The sequence below is a fragment of the Poecilia mexicana genome, unplaced genomic scaffold (genome assembly GCF_051168715.1).
Source record: "Poecilia mexicana isolate PSO_F unplaced genomic scaffold, ASM5116871v1 scaffold_9, whole genome shotgun sequence".
Classification (NCBI taxonomy): domain Eukaryota; kingdom Metazoa; phylum Chordata; class Actinopteri; order Cyprinodontiformes; family Poeciliidae; genus Poecilia; species Poecilia mexicana.
In genome coordinates, this window is record NW_028263378.1 from 31,758,525 (window position 1) to 31,781,649 (window position 23,125).

The 23,125-nt window shown below is 38.1% G+C and overlaps 1 protein-coding gene across 1 annotated transcript in view; it reads left to right on the forward strand.

Moving 5' to 3' along the window:
• The window catches only part of cacna1ba (calcium voltage-gated channel subunit alpha1 Ba), a 69,389-nt gene that overhangs the window by 40,738 nt on the left and 5,526 nt on the right, over positions 1-23,125 (forward strand). Inside the window, exons 26-47 of the mRNA XM_088009150.1 lie at positions 58-69; positions 1,909-1,929; positions 2,948-3,044; positions 3,382-3,542; positions 3,639-3,776; positions 4,348-4,549; positions 5,653-5,817; positions 5,915-6,025; positions 6,105-6,188; positions 6,755-6,760; positions 7,294-7,410; positions 7,569-7,634; positions 7,764-7,855; positions 9,349-9,499; positions 11,146-11,273; positions 11,491-11,587; positions 16,192-16,297; positions 16,642-16,749; positions 18,552-18,658; positions 19,117-19,256; positions 19,454-19,586; positions 20,056-20,169. Coding sequence (XP_087865276.1) covers positions 58-69; positions 1,909-1,929; positions 2,948-3,044; positions 3,382-3,542; positions 3,639-3,776; positions 4,348-4,549; positions 5,653-5,817; positions 5,915-6,025; positions 6,105-6,188; positions 6,755-6,760; positions 7,294-7,410; positions 7,569-7,634; positions 7,764-7,855; positions 9,349-9,499; positions 11,146-11,273; positions 11,491-11,587; positions 16,192-16,297; positions 16,642-16,749; positions 18,552-18,658; positions 19,117-19,256; positions 19,454-19,586; positions 20,056-20,169 — 2,356 coding nt within the window. The remainder of the gene's footprint in view (positions 1-57; positions 70-1,908; positions 1,930-2,947; positions 3,045-3,381; positions 3,543-3,638; positions 3,777-4,347; positions 4,550-5,652; positions 5,818-5,914; positions 6,026-6,104; positions 6,189-6,754; positions 6,761-7,293; positions 7,411-7,568; positions 7,635-7,763; positions 7,856-9,348; positions 9,500-11,145; positions 11,274-11,490; positions 11,588-16,191; positions 16,298-16,641; positions 16,750-18,551; positions 18,659-19,116; positions 19,257-19,453; positions 19,587-20,055; positions 20,170-23,125) is intronic.

Consider the following 23,125-nt stretch of genomic DNA (forward strand, 5'->3'; position numbering starts at 1 on the left):
GTGTAACAGTTTTGACATGCACCTTTTTCCTGTTTCTGTCACGGGATTTCTTTGAAGGAGCTTCATGGGGTAATGTCTCCTCTACTTCTCTCACTCTGCCTGTTTGTCATTATGTATGTGAGAAGGAAGCATACATGACCAACACTGCAAAAGCAAGAAGTTTCCTGATATGTTGCGTCTTACATAAACAAAAACAGTATTTTTCAAGGAAGATATCATCCTCTATAGATATTGAACATATTTTCAATAAGTTCTAAAAATGAGGGTTTTGCATATGTCTCAGTTAGCTAAAATTCTTGCGAAAAAGTATTCCCTATCTGAAAAAGGACAGAACGGATTTTAAACATTTCTCAGTTTTGTTCTTGAAAACACTAATCTTCCTTCAGCCATTGCCCTGAAGGTTGTGTCAAGAAAGTGTTTATTGGTACACTTTCTAAATAATAATTATTTGGTGGTTCTAATAATTGTGGCAACTAAACAGCACAGTTCAACATCGAACTGCTTCCTAATCCACATTTGACTTATTTCTGTTTTGTAAGACGTTGCATATGAAGTGAAATTACTTGTGAATAATTGCAGGGATGTTTTGGAGTGCTGTGTTGCTGGGGATGTACTCTTATCACATTCTCCATCAAATATTTCCTTGTACTCAGCTGCCATATTGCTTGGTGAAAAGTCATTTTCCCATAGTGCACCAGGTGCTACAGAAGGACACATCGCCTGCTTGTTGGCTACATGTTGCAGCAGCTCTTGAAAGAGCCGTTTTCATCAGCATGTCCTGTCACTGCAGCTCCACTTGAATGAAAACATAAGTTCATTTTCAGTGTTTTTCATAATAATGTAAATAGACTTCTACATTCTCACAGATATTTTATAAGTACTTTGTAATTGTTTTCTTGTGCATGATGGCAGTTCTTGTTAGGTTCAGGGTGAAATTACTTTTTCACAGTGTGTCAAGTGGATTTGTTGCATGTACTAAAAGACATGCAACAACTACTTTTCCTTTTAAGTTGAAAAGCTCTTATTTAAAAAAAATTGATTTTGTGTTTACTTAGGTCATTATTGTTTTATGATCTGAAAAATCTGGAAATGGCAAAAAGGCAAAAGCAGAAGGAATCTCTAAGAAGGGAAATACATTTTCATAAGACATAAAAGCACATGAACCTGAGATAAAATTTCCAGCTTTAAAAGCCTACATAAAACATAACATAAAGAGAAGCCAACATTAAATCATACAGCCTCTTGCTTTCTGGTCACCTCTATGCCGGCAATTACCGTTTGACTGAGGGCCGTCATTCCTTGACAATGCATGTTGTTGGGAAATGCCATGCAGTTCTTCTCCTATAAAAACTGCAAAGATGTAAATGAAAAAGTGTGAGTCTCTCGCCTGCTGCAACCAATGGTGCAGCACACACACTTCTGCTTTTTAGTGCATGCAACAGGCTGAAGAGCTGTCTCTGACTTTAAGTGCTGTTCATTAACAAATTACTGATGTTTGTGATATTTGATACATTTAATTACTCTTATTTAGAGCCTTGGAGAACTCATTTTTTCTGCTGTTAGTTAACTTTTTGTTTAGTGTAAAAGCATTCATAGCTGTATGTATTTACAAAACACTGACTGAGTAGAGTAATTGCTTGTTATAAAACACTTCTGATTAGTATTTTTTGTAATAAGCTGCTTCTAAACATTATGCTTTTATTTGGGTCTTGTAATTTTTTATCGCATTAGTTGGATGTATTCAACCAGCAGTCTGTTAAAAACCAAAGTATAAAATGTTTTGCTTTTCTGTAGAAAATAGACCATATGTAGTGTTGTCATTTGATTCAAATGTGTGCTTTATTTTGTGTGTGTAAAGCATCCATAAATGTGCTGTACCTTGTTTTACTACTGTTTTCCCCCAAGTAGATCGCAGCAAGCTGTGACCAGGTGGGGAACCCCCCTATGCCAGCCCACCCTTCATTCTGACTCCACCCTCCCTAACCCTCCTCCCCCTGATCATACTACTGCTCAGATCAGCTCCATGAACTCAATGTAAAGCTTGTTTTCCTGGAAAGCAGAGCTTTGGATTGAAACATGCCTCTGCTGACCAAAGTTGTTACAAAAGTTATTTTGTCAAACCACAAAAGCAATACAATGTGAGAGCATCATTTGAGAGGAAGAAATAGGAGTCCTGTTTACGCTTTTTGGAGTTTTGGTTGTAAATCGAAGTTTGTTGAAGAGTTACAGCTACGATCTGACCTGAGAGGTTTGGAAGGTTGATACAACAACATCCCACAGAGTACTGTTCAATCCATTATTAAAAATGGAAATAAATACAAAGACATGGCTGTTCACCTAATCTGACAGGCAGGCAGGAAGAGCATTAATTTGAGAAACAGCCAAAAAACCCATGGTACCTCTGGAGGAGCTGCAGAGACCCACAGCTCAGGAGAGACAATCCATCAGCAGGACAACTATTAGTTTTGCATTCTGAGAATCTGGACTTTATTGCAACAGTGGTGTCATTTGATCTGTTGCTGTGCAGAATTAACTAGAGTGGTACCAAGTGAAGTAAGACAAATGTTAAGCTGAGATATTGTTCATATTTTCATTGCTTGTCGTGATGAAACAGGAACTTATTCTGAAACGTTGCTGATTCTCACCAGGACAAAAACATTTCAGACCATATAAGAAGCTGCTAATGTTTAGTGTTTTGTCTGTTTATAAAGTATCTTGCATTGTATGCTAAAATGTTTTTACCATCTGCTTCCCTTACATAGTTGATCTGAAAACATTTCACACTCCTCCACATTTCAAATTTCTCTAAGCTCTTTTTTAATTTCATATGTTTCAGAGCTGACTGTTATTTTGTTATTTAAAATAATTTTTTAAATGAATTAAATAATTTGATTAACTGTATCTAATTTATTTGTGATAAGTGTATAACAGACTCTGCTGTCCACAGGGGGACTAAAGGCAAAGACATCAGCACCATCAAGTCACTGAGGGTCCTCAGGGTTCTTAGGCCTCTCAAGACCATCAAACGTCTGCCAAAACTCAAGGTTCTAAAGTGTTTCTGTTTCATTACCTGTGCCTGCAGAAATATGTATGTGTATGAAATTCAGCAGTTTAGACCAAAATGTTCCCTCCTTAAAAGGGTTTTCATGTTCAAGCCCATAAATAAACTGCAGAAAATATATACACACACACACACATTTTAGACAATAGTAAAAATGGTTGTGTCTGTTAACATAGTGTATTTAAATATCTGGTTTAACTGTAAACCTTGTGTTCCTACCCTATGAGGTCATAGACACAAAGACGCTGTTTGCTTTCAGCTGTTCTGTAAGTAGACTTTCAGGATGATGCAGACTTTAAACGTGTTTTCTTTGTCCCCAGGCCGTGTTTGACTGTGTGGTCAACTCTTTGAAGAACGTGCTGAACATCCTCATTGTTTACATCCTCTTCATGTTCATTTTTGCTGTTATTGCGGTTCAGCTCTTCAAGGGAAAATTTTTCTATTGCACTGATGAGTCCAAAGCCCTGGAGAAAGACTGCAAGTCAGTCTGATACACCTAAATGTTCTCATATCGTGCCAGACCCTTTACATTTGGTGTGTGTTTGCTTAACACGTGTCACCACTTTCTATCTTCCAGAGGACAATTTCTTGACTATGACAAAGATACAGTGGCAGCAATGCCAAGAGAGTGGAAAAAATATGAATTCCATTATGACAATGTACTCTGGGCCTTCCTAACTCTCTTCACAGTCTCAACCGGGGAGGGCTGGCCAACGTAAGTGCAATTGATTTGTCTTCTTTAAGTTATACCGACCCCCAATATAACGTGTTTGGAAGTAAAAACTAATTTTTCATTTTGCATTTAATGCAAAATTAAATGCAAGAGACTCAATTACACCTACTCTAACTGGAACGTTTTTTTTTAAGTTTTAGACATATTTTGTTTGAATGATAATAACTACAAATAACATAAATCGCTCTTTTGGTAACTGATGCTGTCATGAAGCCAGAAGAATATAGTCAAATATAGGCAAAAGACAGAATCTCAAAAACGTCAAACTGATTTAAATTTTCTTTCACAATAATCCTGAATATCTTAAAAGTGCAATTAAGCATCCTCGACTAAAGAACCAACATCTGAAACCTGTCATTTTAGTTAGTGAAGTATTATCTTGATGCAAAATTAGAAAAAAATGATGAAAAGTGTCCAAAGTGTTCAATTTCCTTTAAGATGCTTGGCTTCACTTGCCTTATGTTAATAGAATAGCTTGTAAAACTCTCTTAATTACATGGCAGCCACAGTCAGGAGGTGTTTTACTGTGTCCTACCATTCTTTCTTTTCATAGTGTTCTGAAACACTCTGTTGATGCGACCTTCGAAGATCAAGGTCCCAGCCCTGGCTACCGCATAGAGATGTCCATCTTCTATGTGGTCTACTTTGTGGTCTTTCCATTTTTCTTTGTCAACATATTTGTTGCTTTGATCATTATCACTTTCCAAGAACAAGGAGACAAGGCCTTGTCTGAATGCAGTTTGGAAAAGAATGAGGTATGTTGTGAGTTTCTCTTATATAATCATGTCAAAGTTAGTTTCACCAATGCACACATTTGTATATAAGAGATGTTCTGGAGTGCAGAAGGAGGAATGTGTCTGAAACTTTCCAAATAAAGTTTAAAAACATGAATGAGTCAAATTCAGGTAAAAATATTTAAACCTAATTCACTACAATACAACTAAATGTTCTTTTAAAGGTAATTTATAAAAGCACATCTTGCTAAAGGCTCCAACAGCATCAGTAAAGTCTCGCTCTGATTCAGCTATCCTGTAGGGGGTATGTAGGTGGGCAGGTAATCCAAGTCTAAAACCTCTGCTGACTAAAAACACAATGACAATGATCACACACACTGTCCAAGGTTAATATTTCAGGCTCACCAGCAAGCCCACCTCTGAATAAGGGTTTTGGAATGGCCCAGTCAAAGTCTGGAAATCAAACTGAGATACTTTTGCGTGACATTATACTGATCACTCTAATATTTTCACAGTGATATACAAAATTCATTGCCACTTTTCATAAATGGCACAAAGCATTTGTTGATTTGTTAGGGAGAAACCCTGAGCATCCTCTTCATGACTGTTATACAACAACAGATTGAATTCAGTCAAAGTCCTTCTTAGATAATATGACTTCCATCAACATTTAATTTCCCTTTGGGATTATTGAAGTATTTCTGAATTTGAATTTGGACTGGTGACCTGTCCAGAGTGACCCCGCCTCTCGCCTGTTGACCGCTGGCAGTAGGGATTAGGGCATATGATAATGGATGAATGAATTTGAATTGAATTTGAATTACTTTTTCATATAGGGCGATATTCTCCTAATAAATCATTATTTAAAACTTGTTTTCCTCTTTTCTTTGTCTGTTCAAAAATGGTTATCTAAAACATTTCAGTTGACAAAGGGACAAAAACAGAAGAAATATGTAAGGAGGTAAATACTTTTACATAAAACTGGCCTTTGTCTATGTTGGCCAGTTCTATACCTTAGCAGTTGAAATCAGTTCAATCAGGGATGAATGTTTACTGTTCATACCTTGTGAGTTTGAACAAACCTGTGGAAAGATCAATATAAAGAGTGTTTTTGTGCTTTGCAGAGGGCTTGTATTGACTTTGCCATAAATGCAAAACCTTTGACACGCTACATGCCAGAGGACACACAGTCCTTCCAGTACAGGATGTGGAAGTTTGTTGTTTCAGCTCCATTTGAGTACTCCATTATGATCATGATTGCTCTCAACACTGTGGTACTCATGATGAAGGTAAGGTGCATATATTTTTCAATGTCGAGCTATGACAATCTGGAATAAGTTCATGGAGAAAAATATTTATGCTGCTCCCTCTGTCCTGCTTTCCCAGTTTCATGGAGCTCCGGACTTTTATGAAGCAATGCTGAAGTACCTGAACATAGTGTTCACCACTCTTTTCTCTCTGGAGTGCATTCTCAAGATCATCGCCTTTGGTCCCCTGGTGTGTATCTATTAAAGGTTGGCTCTCAGATTATTGGGAAATAATTTGAGCCTTATAATTTCCAACTTTTGTTCCTCAGAACTACTTAAAAGATGCCTGGAATGTATTTGACTTTGTGACAGTTTTGGGGAGCATCACTGACATCCTGGTGACTGAAATCAAAGTAAGAACACAACTCTCCACATTCTCAGTGCTGCATGTCAACATTACAACACTGTATTCAGAGAACAACTTTACAACACCGGCCAGTGAAATGAACTAGATCTGTACATGAAGCTCTCTACAAAGACGGCACATTCGCAAAGACAGCTGTGTGACCAAAGAGAGCCTGACTGGTAAAGCAGAAGAGGAAGGGGATGTTTGTGTGGTGGCAGGAGGGATGCATAGAAACTTACTCTAAAATATGTTAGCTATTTAGTCTTTGGTTGAGCTCTATCTGACCTGCTTTCAGCGGTGGATTTACTCATTCCTCTTATGACACCAAATTCTTTATACTGATGATTAACACGTGTATTTGTTGAGTAGTATCAGTTGTTATTGTATGATATTCTCCTATCTGCTGCATCTTATGTCTCTCTCTCTTTCTATCTCTCTCTCTCATTTTCTTTCTCTTTTTATTTCACTGCCGTTTGGTTTGTCCACCAACCTCCTCCCACCACCACTTCTTCCAACGTTTGATGTTGATTGTTGTCACTGATGTTGCCATGACTTGATCCTGAACATGTCCAGACTACGGTGAGTGACTTTGTGATGCTGACTCTTTGCCAGCATAGTGTTTTGCTAGACACATGAGTACCTTTTCTCTCCAGCAATTTAATACTCAAGCTTAATGTTGACTTCTACTAGACCAAAGGTAGTAGCTGGTCTTTCATGCCCATCTCCAGTGTGGCCTGTGTCTTTCAGATTGTAGCTACCTGCAGTCCTTGTAGCTACCCTTCCAGAACAGCTTCAGGATAACAGCAGAGGGAAGAAGTCCCCTTTGTCAAAAAGAAGAAACTTGGCAAGAGTCAGCAATAATGTTGTAATAAGTTGTGTAGAGTGAGTTTTTTTTCTAAGTCTCATTATGACTCTGGTCAACACACCAACAGGCTCTCACAAAACTCCCCATCCACTCTATGGTAGAAATTCGATCAGTCATACAGATGAAGTTCCAGAAAAATGTTTTGAGCACACAACTTTATAGCTGCTGATCCCTCGAATGTTTTGACCAGTTTTGCTCAGAGTGTTTATAAAATTAAAGACACTGGATGTGCTTTTGTGTATTACAGGACAGACTATTGAATTTGAGCTTCCTGAGGCTCTTCAGAGCAGCTCGGCTCATCAAGCTGCTGAGGCAGGGCTACACCATCCGCATCCTGCTCTGGACTTTTGTCCAGTCTTTCAAGGTGCTCTCACATAACATAAGATGGTCAGACTTTATCCACATTGTACCTTGCAAACTACTTCCTGTTGTCACAAAGTCCTAAACAACAACTTCTTGCTAAGTCAAATCAAGATAGGATAATTCAGAGGGAACATGAATAACTGTGTGTTCTGCCTTTAGGCCCTGCCATATGTGTGCCTGCTTATTGCCATGCTGTTCTTCATTTACGCCATCATTGGGATGCAGGTTTGTGTAGCTGTTTTGCAGCGATCGATGAAGATTATTATTTTTTGGAAGTTATTCTGAGTGAAATATTGACATCTGACTTTTTCAAACATGATATTGTTAATACATTCTTGAGTGTTTCTGCTGCAGGTGTTTGGGAACATTGAGCTGAATGAAGACACAGCTATCAACCACCATAACAACTTCCGCACTTTTCTCCAGGCTCTTATGCTTCTGTTCAGGTAGAAAGCAGCCTAATGGGTTATCTTCTTACAGATCTATGAACAATCTTTTGTCTTCTAGACACATGGATGAAACAAAGATGTTAAAACTGTGATGTTAAAACTGAACATAACTTTCTCTAGATCATTAAGGGCTCATGTCACTGTTGTTGCTGGCTTCACCAATGCTAGTTTCACACTTTTAGACTGTAAATAGTTTGCAATGCTATAAAAAGTAATTCAGGCCTAGCAGACTTCATGGAGATATCATAAACTGAACTATTGTTAAATGGTTAATGAGAAGGAACAGAAAGTTATTGAATAAAGTTGGGAAATTTTACAAGATTATGGACAAATATGTGATTTATAGAAAGTTCAAAACAACAATTATGATTATTCAATGAAACTAGGTTGATCTTGTTGATTATTTTGAGGTCAGCCTCCTTCTTTCAAAGATTAACCCTTCCCTGATAAAAAATAAATAAAATACTGTTTCATCATCTGCCTTGTATGTTGGGCTATTAGAAGCACATCAAGTGAGGATCTAAACATAAAGAAATGTGAAACATTAATGCTCTGATCAGATTTGTATCCACATCCACACAGGCAACTCATCCACATGTGAATATTTCTCTATTATGTGTCCTCAACAGAAACAAATAGAAATCCAGAACTTACTTTGTTGTGAAGGTCTCCTTCTACTGAATACAACAAGCTTTATTTGAATTATATTTATTTGAATTATTTGAAAGGGACTTGCATTCAAGTAGTTATAAATCCTCAAACTTTGAGTCCTTTCACATCAGTGGTTCACTTCTTAAAACTCCCTCTTGTTGTATTGTGCATGTTTATCGGAATGGAGAATATGGAATGCACAGAGTTCTATGTGCATTATGGAATAACTTTTATAATGACATTACTGACTCATTTTTATGCTTAATGATCACCTGACTGGCTAGGGATGGAAGCTTAATGCTCTATACGTGGTCTATGATTACATTGCTCACAAGTGGTCAAATAAACACTTCATGCATTTACAATGCTGCCAAACATGGAATGAAATGAAGTATCAATATTATTGGGTCACTGCTGTGATGTGTTTTACTTTATTATCTTAGGCCAATTTAATGCCATCCACACTGAGTGATTGACTAGGCAGAGTAATTGAAAAGTAGCATGAGTTCAGATTTTTTAGCATGTCATCTCAGTGCAATATAAGATTAGAATGATTATCCTTTGAGATAGAATAAAAAAGGTCAGGATTAATTTTTTTTTAGTCTTTGTTTTGACACTTAGTTGAAAGAAAATGTACCAGTGCAGAGAAAATAAAATTCTAATAAAATAAATAAATAAATAAATAAATAAATAAATAAATAAATAAATAAATTTTAAAAAAAAAACATAATTTGGAAGCAAGTGTGATTGCTTCCAGGAAGCAATCACACAAGTCAGAGGTGAAGGTTATGATGTTGGTTAATCTTTGTCTCCCTGTGTTTTCCTTTTCTGGACATCAGGAGTGCAACTGGAGAAGCCTGGCATGAGATCATGTTGTCGTGTCTGAGTCATCGACCCTGTGATGAGCTGTCAGGGACTAGTGGGAAAGACTGTGGCAGTGATTTTGCCTACTTCTACTTTGTCTCCTTCATCTTCCTCTGCTCCTTCCTGGTCAGCATCCAACTGTCATCAATTTATCAAACAGTTCATTTGAACTTCTAGAGATGATACTAGTAGTAGTTGTTTTGATTTTTTAATCTTAGTGTTTATTACTTTAGATTTATTTGTCAGGTTTGTGTTATTTAATATTTAGAGTTTAAGGGTGTTAAAAGATGAAATACTGACCTTGTTCAGTTTTGCAACAAATAACATGTCATTAAAGAGCATAAAATAATTAAAAGTAATTTAAATAAATGCAAATAAATAAATGTCGTAACGTAAGCTTAACCATGTGTCTTGAATAAGCTTTAATAATAAGCTTTACAGGTAGTTTGCGGAGTTTGAAGTCTTTTGCTCTAGATTGAAAATGTCCATCTAATCTGATCCTGTTTGACTCCTCCTCCTCTTCATCTTCCTCTTCCTTCTACTAACCAATTAACATTTCAGATCTATATGTTCTGTACATTTCTATGATCTTCAGCGTATATCAAAGTTATTTTCTTTCTGATAAACACACTCTGGTGAAGTTCTAAGATGTGACATTAGTGACCTAATCAATCCTCACAGCACAAAAATTGTTGCTGTGAGGATTTAAGTCCTTACAATCTGATAAGTATTTATCAAATTCGGAACAGTGAGTCTTCTTAATGCATAGTTACATAGCTTTACACTATGGTAATAATTTCATTTTCATCAAGGTGTCAATGTATATTTGTAAGTAAAATTTGTCTGTGATAATTGTTATGTCATTGTACAAGTTGATTACCACTGATTTGGTGTTACATTCACCAAGGGCACAACACATTTCAGGACACAAGGCAGGAATGAGGGTTCAAAAAATATATATATATTATTAAACTCTCTTGAACTTTACTTTTGGTTCAGCTGCTTTGATTTTCTGTGAAGAAAAAAAGGGAGAGTTAAATACCCTCAGTTCCCCGTGTCCCAAAAAAGAGAAAAACAAAACCCCCAAAATATTAACAGAAAGTTGGACTTGGTGATCCAATCAAAAAGAACAAAACGGTACAGCAGGGGGCCGACCCTCTACATGGCTGTCGAAGCCCCTGCTAGTACCAGACTAAAACAAAAAAGGCCAGGCCAAAATCACAACGAAAAAGCAAACAAACAAAGGCTAACAGAAACTACCGCATAGCAGGCTGGAGACGTCAGCTGCGTCCTACAGCGACTGGAGATGTGCGCGCACCGCATCAGGACACATCCTCTGTGGTGGTGGAGTGAGTGGAAGGGCAGGGTCTCAAACATGTCGAAACCCACCGTATTTATAGGCAGACCAACAGTGCCACAAATTAACGTAATCAAATTAATTACCAAAAATAAGAAATTATCCAAACTCCAGAATATATTAACAAAAAGTCATTCAACTAAAGTCTATACAAAACAATCTAGAAAAAAATAGACAAAAATAATTATAATGTGCCTGAAGCACATAACAGTAAACAGTTTTGACTATCAAAGCTTTTTCAGAGATTAGCCTTTGTTGGAGACATAAGGGAGACAAAGACTAAATCAGATCTTCAGGTCTGGTGATGCTTACATCTAACAAGAATTTCCTTTTAATCAACATTCATGGCAGTAGTTTTGAAATTACTGCAACCAGAAGTGTTTTGAGCAGTGCTGTGTGTGTGTGTGTGTTCCAGATGCTGAATCTCTTTGTGGCTGTTATAATGGATAACTTTGAGTACCTCACCAGAGACTCCTCCATCCTGGGGCCTCATCATCTTGATGAATTCATTCGAGTTTGGGCCGAGTATGACCCAGCTGCTTGGTATGTTATTGGCTTCTTCTGATATGCAGCACATAGTTTTCACAGTATAAGTGGAGAGAATCACCCTAATCTCATTTCTCATCTCTATTGGTGGCAATGGGGTCTATTGAAGCTCCATTCTCAGTCCTCGTTCCTCATTGTATGCAATGAGCCCACTGATGACTGATTAAGTTGAAGGTATCCTGAACGTTATGTATGTGCTTGTTCTTTTCCGCAGCGGACGGATTTCCTATATGGATATGTACAATTTGTTGCGCGTTATCTCACCCCCCCTTGGCTTAGGGAAGAACTGCCCTAATAGGGTAGCATACAAGGTTTGCAAATACCGGACATTTTCATCACTAGGGTGCTTTGTGTACCTCTATGCCAAGAGACTTTTAATTGAATGGCTGTGCACCAATGAAATCACCTTTATACTAGCACTCACCTCTTCAAACTGTCTGGCTTTGATTGATGATGCCGAAGAGGAAACAAAGCTTTCATAGCTGTGGCATTGTCTCAACATGCCGCCTGCCAGCTTTCTTGTCTGTAAACTTTTATGTATTAGAATTGTTTTCTTTTTAACCATGCCACATAGGTAAATCCTGAAAGTCTTCATTGGTGAAACCAATCATTTCTTTTCAAATCAGAGACCTTTTGAAGAAGCTTTATTGAGGTGTTTTAGGAAACCATATCCATGATGAAAAGAACATTAGAAACAGAACAAGTCAGGCTGGCACTGAAACCTTTGTCTCCATGCACCCTGATTGAAGTACCAGTGGAATGTCTGCAAGCATGCCAGAGCAGACATTCTCATTACAATGCTATCATTTCTCTTCCAACCCATCAGCATCCTGCGTGTTGGGTTGACCCATTCATCCCTCTTCTCTCCTCCCCCTTCCTTCTCTGACCAGCCTCACTCTTTGCCATTCCATGTTTCCTCTCAGGAACCCTGAGTTCTACAGTGATGCATCCGTGTGCCCCAACACAGTGGCCAAGGATGGCATCCACCCTACATCTCACTTGAGGAAATCTATTGACAACAGATTTCTGTTTCTCCTCTCCATTGTTCTCCTGTTGATTTTTCTTCCCGATCCTTCTCTGTTTGCATTCTGTTATTTTTTTCCCCCAACCCTGTGAAGTGGCCGTATCAAGTACTCCGATATGTATCAGATGCTGCTACACATGCCCCCACCCTTAGGTTTGGGAAAGAAATGTCCACCAAGAGTCGCCTACAAGGTAGACCCTACTCTCTTTCCACGTTCTTCCCTGTGCAAAAACAGCGTTTCTCCCAGTGACGTGCTCTGCAGTGCTCCATGTTTGTTCTTTGTTTTGCTACTGTGCTAATACCTTTTTGGTGTCAGCCCCAGTCTTTTGTTCCCTGTCTTTACTGTTTTGTTCAGCTAGCTGCCTGTGTGAGCTGATGTTGTTCAGTAGTGGTTTAACTAAGCGAACTCCAGTTACAGTATTTCTAATGTTTATGGTAAAAATTTGCTCCAGTAGGTGAATATTGTATTTAGATGGACTACTGTAGGTTTTGTTTGTGTGTGTGTGTGTCCACATGTGTATGTTCAGTTAGGCTGTTTGTGTGTGTGTGTGTGTGTGTGTGTGTGTGTGTGTGTGTGTGTGTGTGTGTGTGTGTGTGTGTGTGTGTGTGTGTGTGTGTGTGTGCTGTTTGTCTGGGCTCTTTTACACTCTTTGTGGTTCTGTCTTTCTACTCATTCCCTTCCATTGTTTTGCTCCTTTTGTTTTTTATTTCTTTCTAATGATAATACACCGCTAAATTAAATTAGGTTTCTATCTGGATATTACATTTAGGCAAAGGAACCCCAAGTTAGACTGTATCTGAACCCAAATGCATTTGTCTTTATCTACAGTAGGTATTTCCAGTACAGCTCTGTTAGGGCTGCTTGTCTTTGATGTTTCTTCCAGCGTCTATAGATCTGTGTCCAGTTCAACAACAGCTGTGCTGCTTAGAGTCCAGTGTGGCGGTATTAGCAACACTGGGCCTCCATGGGTCCAGTTGGATCGGTGATGTTCCACAGGCAGTCTAGCTCCTGTTAGCATCTGAAAGAGCGTCCAGCTCTGCCTGTCTCAGCACAATAAACGGCATTTATTTTTAGCTCGTTAAGGTAACATCACCTGTTAGATCCTTTGTCAGTTCTGCTGGTATAAATGACTCAAAGTGTTCTGGAGAAATGTCCAGGGAACAGATTAAGTCCCTCATTGTTTTCCGCTCCGGCTCTCGCACTGCGCTCTCCTTTCTTTCATGTGGGAAATTCACCAGATTCTCCTCAATTTTTATTTTTTATTTTTTTTTAAATTACACTCAATAGTGACAGAGTGTGGCATTATCTAAAATTACACCAGTCAAATGCAGTATGATAAACAACTACTCTGGTAAAGTTAGCCTTCCTGTGTTTACTCTAGATTGCAGTACAAAATGGTTCATTATGCGTCATCAACCCATCGGTGAAAAATATTTAAAAAAAAGATGTACATTTTGAAGTAATTGTGAGTTTGTCATATCATAAACAGCAATTTTTTAGGAAATAGGAATATTGCAACATATTTAGGTCATCATGTTCAACTAATCCTGGATCCTTTAACAGCTGTTTCCAATATTTACAAGAGTAAAACCAAATAATGTCATGTCTCTACATGCCAGGCAGTTTGGTCACATAATGTAGATTTTTATATTTTCCCAAACAAAGACTGATGATCTAGAAGTTTCTCATTCTGTGTGTTGTACTGTTGCTGAGATATGATGTAAAATCTCTGGAAATATTTATTTTGGTGAGCTCGTGCTCTAAGGTCCTTTGTAATATCTGGACTCTGGAAGGTGTGTGCTACCTGGCCAGCAGGAAAGAGGCTGGCTGTTAAACACCCAACACCTCCCATTATGGCTCTAAGAACAGTAATCTCTCAGTGAAGGAGGATGGCAATGTCAGCATATAGCTGAGCAAATGGTTTTCCTTCACATGGTTTGTTGTGATGGTGAAATCTGGATTTGAACCCAGTATACATACTCTAAGGCAGGGTTATTCTAGACGTCTATTTACAAGAATATTCTCAGCTTCCAATGTGAGGCGTATTTTTTCTTGAGTTTTCACAGTTGGCAACAGGATATGGTCCTGTTTTTTCATGTATTGCTGGGTGAGTGCTTCCTCCCTGTCTAATTTATTGAGGAGTAGTCCTACATTTTGCCTGAGCATAGATGGGATAAAGGAGCTGTCTCTTCTGCCTGAATCTTTTTTTTTTTTTTTTTTTTTTTAGTATACAGGGAACACACTGTCTTTCATGCAGAGCTGGAAACTAGATTAAGAAATCAGAACCATGGCTGCCCATGAAAAAGTTTAAAATGGACGTGTTGTATAGTAGTTTAAATGTTTAAGGAGTCAGACGAAAGTAGAAACTAACTTATCAGGCTGTCCCTGAGTGTGCCAACTTATAATTTATTGATTCTGTTTTGCTTTTTCCCCCCTCCTCACTGCAGCAACAGCCACCAATTTAAGTAAGCTTATGATATTGTTTCTGTTGGGATAGAAGTAACTAGTGACAGTGGTCTCTGTTGTTTGATTTTCATCTCACATATTGTTTCACACTATTATTATTTTTGAACAATTAAAAAAATCCAGGTTGAAATTGTGCTGACTCCAGGTTTTAACTTTTGTTAAATTTCGGCATTAATACTCGCTACTAACTGCTTATTATTAATAATCTTTTGACTTCTGACTGTAAAAGTCAAGAAAGCATCCTTTGCCCATTTGTACATGTGTTCCCCTCCATCTACCTAAAAAAATAAGCTCTTCCTGATCTATGTTTTATTAAAAAGGTTGAATACTGTATTGTTTTCTAAACTTTCATTTCATTATTTTCCCATTATTCTTTTAGCGTGCCTGTGTAATGGGCATGGACATGGTTGATATTTTCAACTCTATTCTAAATCAGGAAAAATTATTGGCTACATTGTGGAGCTTTGAGTTTAAATAAATAATCTAATAACATCTTTATGGACATCACAAGAGCATAACTGAGGTACCTGACACCCTTCACAGCAAATTTGTATTCAAACTTGTCATTCTGTAACTCCTATTCTTTGAAATCTTCTCTGTGCTTGGTGATCTTCTGATCATGTGTATGTGTCTGTGTGCGTGCGTGCGTGCGTGCGTGCGTGTGTGTGTGTGTGTGTGTATGTGTGTGTGTGTGCGTGTGCATGCGTGTGTGTGTGCATTGGACCCTCAGCTCGTCATTCCCGCCTCATTCTCTGGTCTTCTCCTTCTCTCTGCCACTGTTAGAACATGTAGATGAATGCTTTTTTGTGTTCGGGGGAGCTCAACTCTTACAACTATAATGTCTGTTTTCTGCATCTGGTGATGCCACTAGTGTTGTATAAAACTACCTCTGAATCTCTCTGCTAAGGCTGACCCAGCTTGGTGGAATGGACACTGTTTACTGGTAGCTGCCACTTTACATCTGCAGCATGTTCAGTCTCTTCAACTCCTTAGTTGTTGATTGCTAGGGTGGTAAGCACAGAGTCGAGCTCCTGCAACTGTCCAGGCACCTTCATGGTTATGCGTTACATGCCTTCTCTCACCTTTTTTTTGGTCAATGTCGGTCTTGCACCAGTGCACTTCGACTTGCAAAATAGTGCATAATGTAGCCAATAGCAATGAATGTGAATGTCTAGTTTGTCTTTACATTTACATGGAGAAGACTTTTTGTGTGCTAAGTTGAGTCTGGGTGAAATTGTATAATTACAAAAAAAATAAATAAATAAATAAAAAGAATAGCAATAGTAGTAATAAAATCTGTCAATAAATAATAAAGACTCAGTTACAGTAGCACACAGATTGATTTCTCTGAGTGGATTGGATATTTTGATGTGGAAGTTTTATCACGTCATAATGTTACTTCTGTCACCTGATTGTCTGCACAGCGTCTTGTCAAGATGAACATGCCCATCGCTGATGACAACACAGTTCACTTTACCTCCACTCTGATGGGCCTGATTCGCACTGCGCTGGAGATCAAGTTGGCCTCAGGTCAGATAAACTCAAACATCTATACAAAAAGTGCCACCAACAACAAGGTGTTATATAAAATGAGCTATAAAAGACACTAAAGCACTGCCTTAAAACTGAACGGCAGTGATCGGTGATCGGCAGTGATCAGCCCTCATGGGTGATCAGAATCGGTAGCAAGAAACCTGATCAGAGTATCCTTAGATATTACATATCATTAAAGCCTGGTGAACTAGATGTTTTAGTAGTTCCTTGCCTTTAATAGTGTCTACCATTTGTTCTTAATAGAATAGGTTTGTTATTTTTATTCTCATTTCCTATGTTCATTTAGAAGGTTGAATTATATATTTATTTTTGATTTCCAGGTATGGTCCTGCAGCGATTAATGGATGCTGAGTTAAGGAAAGAAATGTCCACAGTTTGGCCGAGCCTCTCACAGAAGACCATGGATTTGTTGGTGACGCCACACAAACGTAAGTAACCTGCTTCATTTTTAACTATCAAGTTCAGCTCTGACCTGTAAATAACCATTTTATCTAAAGCATTGCTTCACAATGTGAGAGCATGCATACTCTTGTTTATGTGCACAATTATGCAGAGATGACAAAGCAATTAGATATTTACGTTTTCTGTGCAGTACTGCATAAAAACACTTAAAATATGTATGTAATAATGAATGTGTTGCCTTCACTGCTGGCTAAGATTAAATATGGTCTGAACATCTTTCAAGAGGGAACATAGATATACTGCAGCAATATAGGAAAGCTTCACTTCAAAGAAACAATGGTGATTGTTTATGTCCCACAACAAGCTTTGATTATTGACTTTAACCCTTAAACTAGCTCCCCTCAGTATCTAGTTCACATATTTATTTTTTTTAAAATAAAGGACAGATTGGGTAGAGGAATATAACTGATTAGAACTCCTGAATTGGAAACAAGATTTTAGGTAAAAGTTTATCAGGCACCTGGGAGAAAAGGCTGATTGAGTTGTCAGGTTGGGACTGAGTGTAGAGGATAAGTTGATAGGAAAGCTATCAACTTTCCTATCAAGTTGATAGAGGATAAGTTGATAGTTTCAGTGAAGATGATATTGATCATGATCATTGATCATCAGTGGGTATAGACAATTGATAGCTGGATGGACTGATGATGGGAAGTGGAAATCAAAATTTTCTTCAAATTTTCTTAAGATTCAGCAAATTTATGCAATAAGCATACTGTAACTTGTTTTTTTCTGGAGATTTTCCGCTAATAAATCTGTTTTTCATCTGAACTGCATCGTAGTGGTGATGGTGGTAGGAGTTTGTCACGCAAACAGTGGGTGACTATTCAGTTCCTGCTCCATCTGTCGTTTTGTCGACAAAGACAGATTGGCAAGACATTTCACCTGCCTTGCCTGATGGGGTGACCTGCCGGTGGCAGCCTCGCCTCTGTCAGACACAGACTGCTGCAGGGCAGGTGTGGCTACTAACCAGTAGCTTGCCATCATCAGTGTGTGAATGTGTGTGTTGTAATTGGTGAATGGCTGAGTGTAGTGTAAAGGACTTTGGGGTCCTCTGGACTTGCACAAGTACAAGTCATTTACTATTTGTGCTAAACAAAGAAAGGTTTGAAGTAATTCATCAGAGTTCACATCATTATTAAAATACACTTTACATTAAATGTATTGAAGGAGGTCTAATCCTTATGTCTGATTGCTTAATAGGTGCTCACAGCTCGTTTTGGAATATTCATGTTTCCTGTCAATCTGTTGACAATTTAAGATCTGCAAGAATATTATTATATTTTTATTTTAGATTTTTTACAGATAATTCATTTATAAATTTTTTTTTCAACCTGAATTGCATCTAAAGAAAATCAGTTCAATCAAGTCAATTTCTCCCTAAAAATAGACCAAACAACCACCTTTCACAACTGTTGTCAAATCAGAAGATGTGCTTCTTATTTCTTTTCTCCTCACTTCCTCAGCCAATGAGCTAACGGTAGGAAAGGTTTACGGAGCACTGATGATCTGGATGTTGCTTTAGCTACCTGCTATTTATAAGTAATATTCATTTCATACAGTGCTTACAAAGATGCATTTACTTCAGTTTAGCTGTAATACGTATTCTTACTGAAAAATCTATTTTAATAACTCGCTATGAACATAACAAAAAGCTTTATTTCCTGAATCATTAATTAAATGAGCTAAGATCATAAAGAGAACCACTTGGTCTTTAGAGTTGCCTCTTTTTTCTCTTCTTACATTATTTCTTTTCTCCTCACTTCCTCAGCCAATGAGCTAACGGTAGGAAAGGTTTACGCAGCACTGATGATCTTTGACTACTTGAAACAGAATCGAGCGAGGAGGCTGCAGCAGATGGCCAACCCTGACCCCCAGGTAAAATGTCTGCGCAACTTCCACACTTATTAGACACACACACACACACACACACACAAACACAGAAATGCACACACAAATGCACTGAAGCATGTTCACATTGGATGCTACAATATAAACCTGAGTGCATGTGCCCTCATGTCCTCAGTACTTGTGTTTCCATAGGCTGCTCATTGGGTTTTTACAAAAGAATATTTGACATTTCTAAAGCACAAAACAACCTTGAATACTTCAAACTAGACAGGCAGTGAACTTGCACATTCACAGATGCATGTTTGTTTCTGGATTCACAAGTTATCACACACAATGTCTGAATGCATGACTCTAAAAACAATATTCTACCCCCAGTGTCCACTTTTAGGTGACACAAAGGAACATTGTTTTCCCTGGGTCCATGAATATTTTGCCTGCTGCTTCTGAATGTCCTCAGCATGTCGCCATCCATTTCTCCTCCACAGTGCAAGGTCGAAGCTCTGTTTAAGCCATTGCTGCCTCTGACTCACATGCAGGGCTCACCCAGTGCTCCTCAATCTCAGCAAAGCCTGGAGTCATTTCGTCAAGTGGTCAGCTCTAACTCCATCAACAATGGAGGGATGCTGTAAGTTCCACACCTCACAGTTCTCACAGTTCCTTTCTAAAAACTTGCATCAGTTGGTTAAATAAATACATGTTAACACAATAAATGTGCATTTTCTGTCTAGATATGGTGGGAACCTCAAATTCTTTTGGAATATATTTTGCGAATAATTTCTAAAATGTAATTTGATCTGAAGCTGTGGCCGTTATATCGTTCAGGCCAGGTTATGACCCCAGAAATAAATCAGTACCTTCCACTGGGATGGAGAGGCCCACCGAGGGGGTCTATCCCAAACCAAAGAGAACCATATCCAAAGGCCCATCAGTGGACACATCAAACGTTGTCAATCAGGTAATGCAGAGACAAACGTGCAGCCATCAGGCTAATCCCATTATGCAAGATATAACAACATGCATGTCCTAAAGAGTCTATAAAAACAATAAATCATAACAAACCTGGTTCCCTTACACATAGCTACATTTAGTAAATACAAGGCACAGCCTTTTTCAGTTTTAGGTTTTAATGTGTCAGACCATAATAAAAATATATTTAGTTTTTAGCAAGTTCTAGAATGACCTACAAAAACACACACTACACTTTATTTGTAGAGATATGATTTCTATTAAAAATAGTGATTTATAAAGCTGCGATGCTGCACTCCTATTATCTTATTTAGATACTAGCATATTGTCCTACATTGATATCATTTGTAAAATGACAGAGTTTTCTTAAACTCTAATGATTATATCCCTAAAGCTTTCCATCTTATAAAAAAGAAGTGTTGATGCAGGAAGTAACATGGAACTTATTGTATGTCCAGGAGTCAGTAGGGCTGAACAGTGTCAGCAGCACAGTCCCAGTCCCAGGCCCTGGTCCAGGTCTGGAGAGCCAGGGCAGGGCTGCTTCAATGCCTCGGCTCAACGTGGAGCTCCAGGTAACAGCTATTCCTCATGTTCTCAACTGCAGTGAATGTGTGTAGATATACTCCAGCGGTATTATGATTTGAGCTTACAGTATTCTGTCTCATCTTTGATTAAATACGCTCCTAAATTCACTATTTAGGAGCTGATTATTTAGTTACTCAGCTTTTGTTTAAACTCATTGCAAACCAGGTTAGATTAACTCTTGTTTTGGGAAATAAATGGGATTCTTGGGGCAGTCAGCTTTTCTGGGCTTTAGGAGAATAACATTAAATGCAGGGTCTGATACTAGATGTGAAATAGGGGTTAGACGACTTCAACATGATAAGAGTCAAGTTGACTAGTCGCTGTTACATCATAGAACAGCGACTATGATGAACATAGTCGCTGTTACATCATAGCGATGATGTAAAGCTTACAGGCTGATATAAAGCCTGTAAGCTTTATATCAGCTTACAGGCTTTATTCATAGCAAATATGAACAAAAGACATCAGTTGGTACTGATGATTGGATAACTGCATATATAGGAGTCAAATTATTACGTTTACCACAATCGTTCATGTTAACATCATGAACTTATTGGGGCCTGCCATAGCAATTCATTGGCATAGAAATGCTAATGTTAGCCTTAGCATGTTGGCTAATTTTAGCTTATACACTAATGTTTGCATTCTGAATGGAGTAAGCCCATGTTAGTCAACATGCTTTTGATTCTCCATATACTATTGACTACATTGTTAGCATTATTGCTAATTTTTAGAATCAGGTCGGTGGGTTACAACCAACGGGCACACTTTGGGCCCGTTTAAAGGTTCTAGTTATGAACTGATCCTGATCTGTTTATGCAAGCAGGTGGGACAGCCCCATAAAAACTTACATTATTACACTCATGGAAATGTATTTCTTACTGTAAAATGTGCTTTCAAACATTTTCAAAACATTAGCTTACCATCTTTCCTACAAAACCTCAGAAGAAGAGTTACCAAAGCAGTGCAGAAAAAGAGCAGCTCTGACAGACACTATACAGTATTTCAGCACTGTTCAGGAGTACCAACTCTTTACGACCTTCTGTTCTATCATTCAAACTGGTGAACAGAATCCTTCTGAAGCCAAAACATCTAACTGAAACACACAAGGATTTGCATTTAGTCCAAAAATATAGAGTAAAGTCTTTAAAACAACCCCAGATCTCCCGTTCTTATCCTTTGGTCTTCTGTTCTAGCAGGGCTCGTCTATGTATCTATGTTTTTATATACATAGATATATACATACATAAGAAGTTATCATGGTGTCTGTGGTACAAGATAATCACTAACATCATTCAACTTGCATGAAGCCATATTTGGACTTCCTCTCTATTCCTGCAGTCATATCTCGTTTCAACTCCCTCAAACTGCAGCATTTGCATTATCATGTTGAGGGGAACATTCACAGCAGTCCGATTGTAATATCTGTCCACTGTGGGCTGACCTCTGAATCTTGCCTCCGTCATATGAATGCTGGATTTCAACGTTGAGATCAGACAAACTGGAAATGTTTGCTCCTGATAAACTGCCATATTGGGGACCAATGACATGCAGAACTTTGTTCAACACACAGACGTTTGTGTGCAATCTAAAATGTTTGTGTCTGTTTTAGAAATATTTTTTTCTCTCCTTTTTTCATCATCTCAGTTTTTTCTAGCTTTATTTGTCATGAAACCTGATCTCAATGAACAAGCAGGCCTCTGAACCTTTTTTTGGATGACATGCTGAATATTTGACTGCATCCTTGAAGCCTCTCTATGTTTCAGTTGGCATGCAAACAGTTGGCATGTTCTTCAAACTCAGGCTGAAACATCCATAGAAATATAAGAAGCAGCTCATTCCTGAGCATTGTTGATTGATTTGTGCCTTTAAAGTGCTCTGCAGTTCAAGTATGGAGCGCTGTTGTTTGGCCTGCTTTCACAGCAGAGAAGTGTACAATAACGTGATTAAACCCTGGCCAGCTGCCAGTTCAGTGATGCTTTCCTCCGACTGCCTACTGAAAAGTTGATCTAAATGGATCTGGACTCAACATTCACTGAATGGTAATTGGGTTACGGACAGAGGGAAATCTGCAGTGAAGGATTAATGAAAGGATGGAAGATATCAGAGCATGCTGACCTGCTGTCTTCGTTTTCTCACCTTTTGGAACGAAGGCCAGGAAATCCTTCAGGCAATTCAATTAAAGTTGGCCTTTTGGAAGCAGCCTGCTGGACTGTGATGGGAACTCTAGAGTGCAGCCAGAGTCATGGGTCCCCACAGCAGTCATTTACAATGTCCTGTCTTTATTTTTTCTTTTTTTTAATTTGTGCTCAACTTGTTCAAATCCTGTTATAACCTCTGCTATGACCTCTAGTGTTATCTACGATTTTTTTCTGCAATGACAGTGTTTGTTTGTACTTTTCTCAAAAAACGTTCTTATTGTGGAGTTTTATCACCTTTTACGACCAGCACATGCTAAGGTGCATTTTATTTAGCAGGAGATGTACAGGACGCCCATTGTAGGCTAACACCTGACTTTGTTTTCTGAAGGTCATCTTATAGATGCAGATCAGATGTCTGTTTTGTACATCTCAGTTATAGTCTGTTATGGTTAGTTACATGTTTCAGTTTACACAGCTTTAATAGTTGTGTTCACAGAGTGTTAGTAAATTATTATAAAATATTAAACCGAAATATTCTAAGTAGTTTAATGTTGATGATTATAGGTTCCAGTTACTAAAAGCCCAAAATTTGACAAAAATAAGTTTATGTGATAACTTGCATACTGCATAAAAAATAATACAAGTTCATTTATTCCAGAAATATCAGTCTACAGATGACATCCATGTAGTATGTTGACATGACTTTTATTTATTTTCTCTGTTTTGTATTTTAGAAACCTTTCATTTTCTTAATCATATTTAGTTTTCTCATGAACTAATTTTTAGGATGGCATTAGCTGTA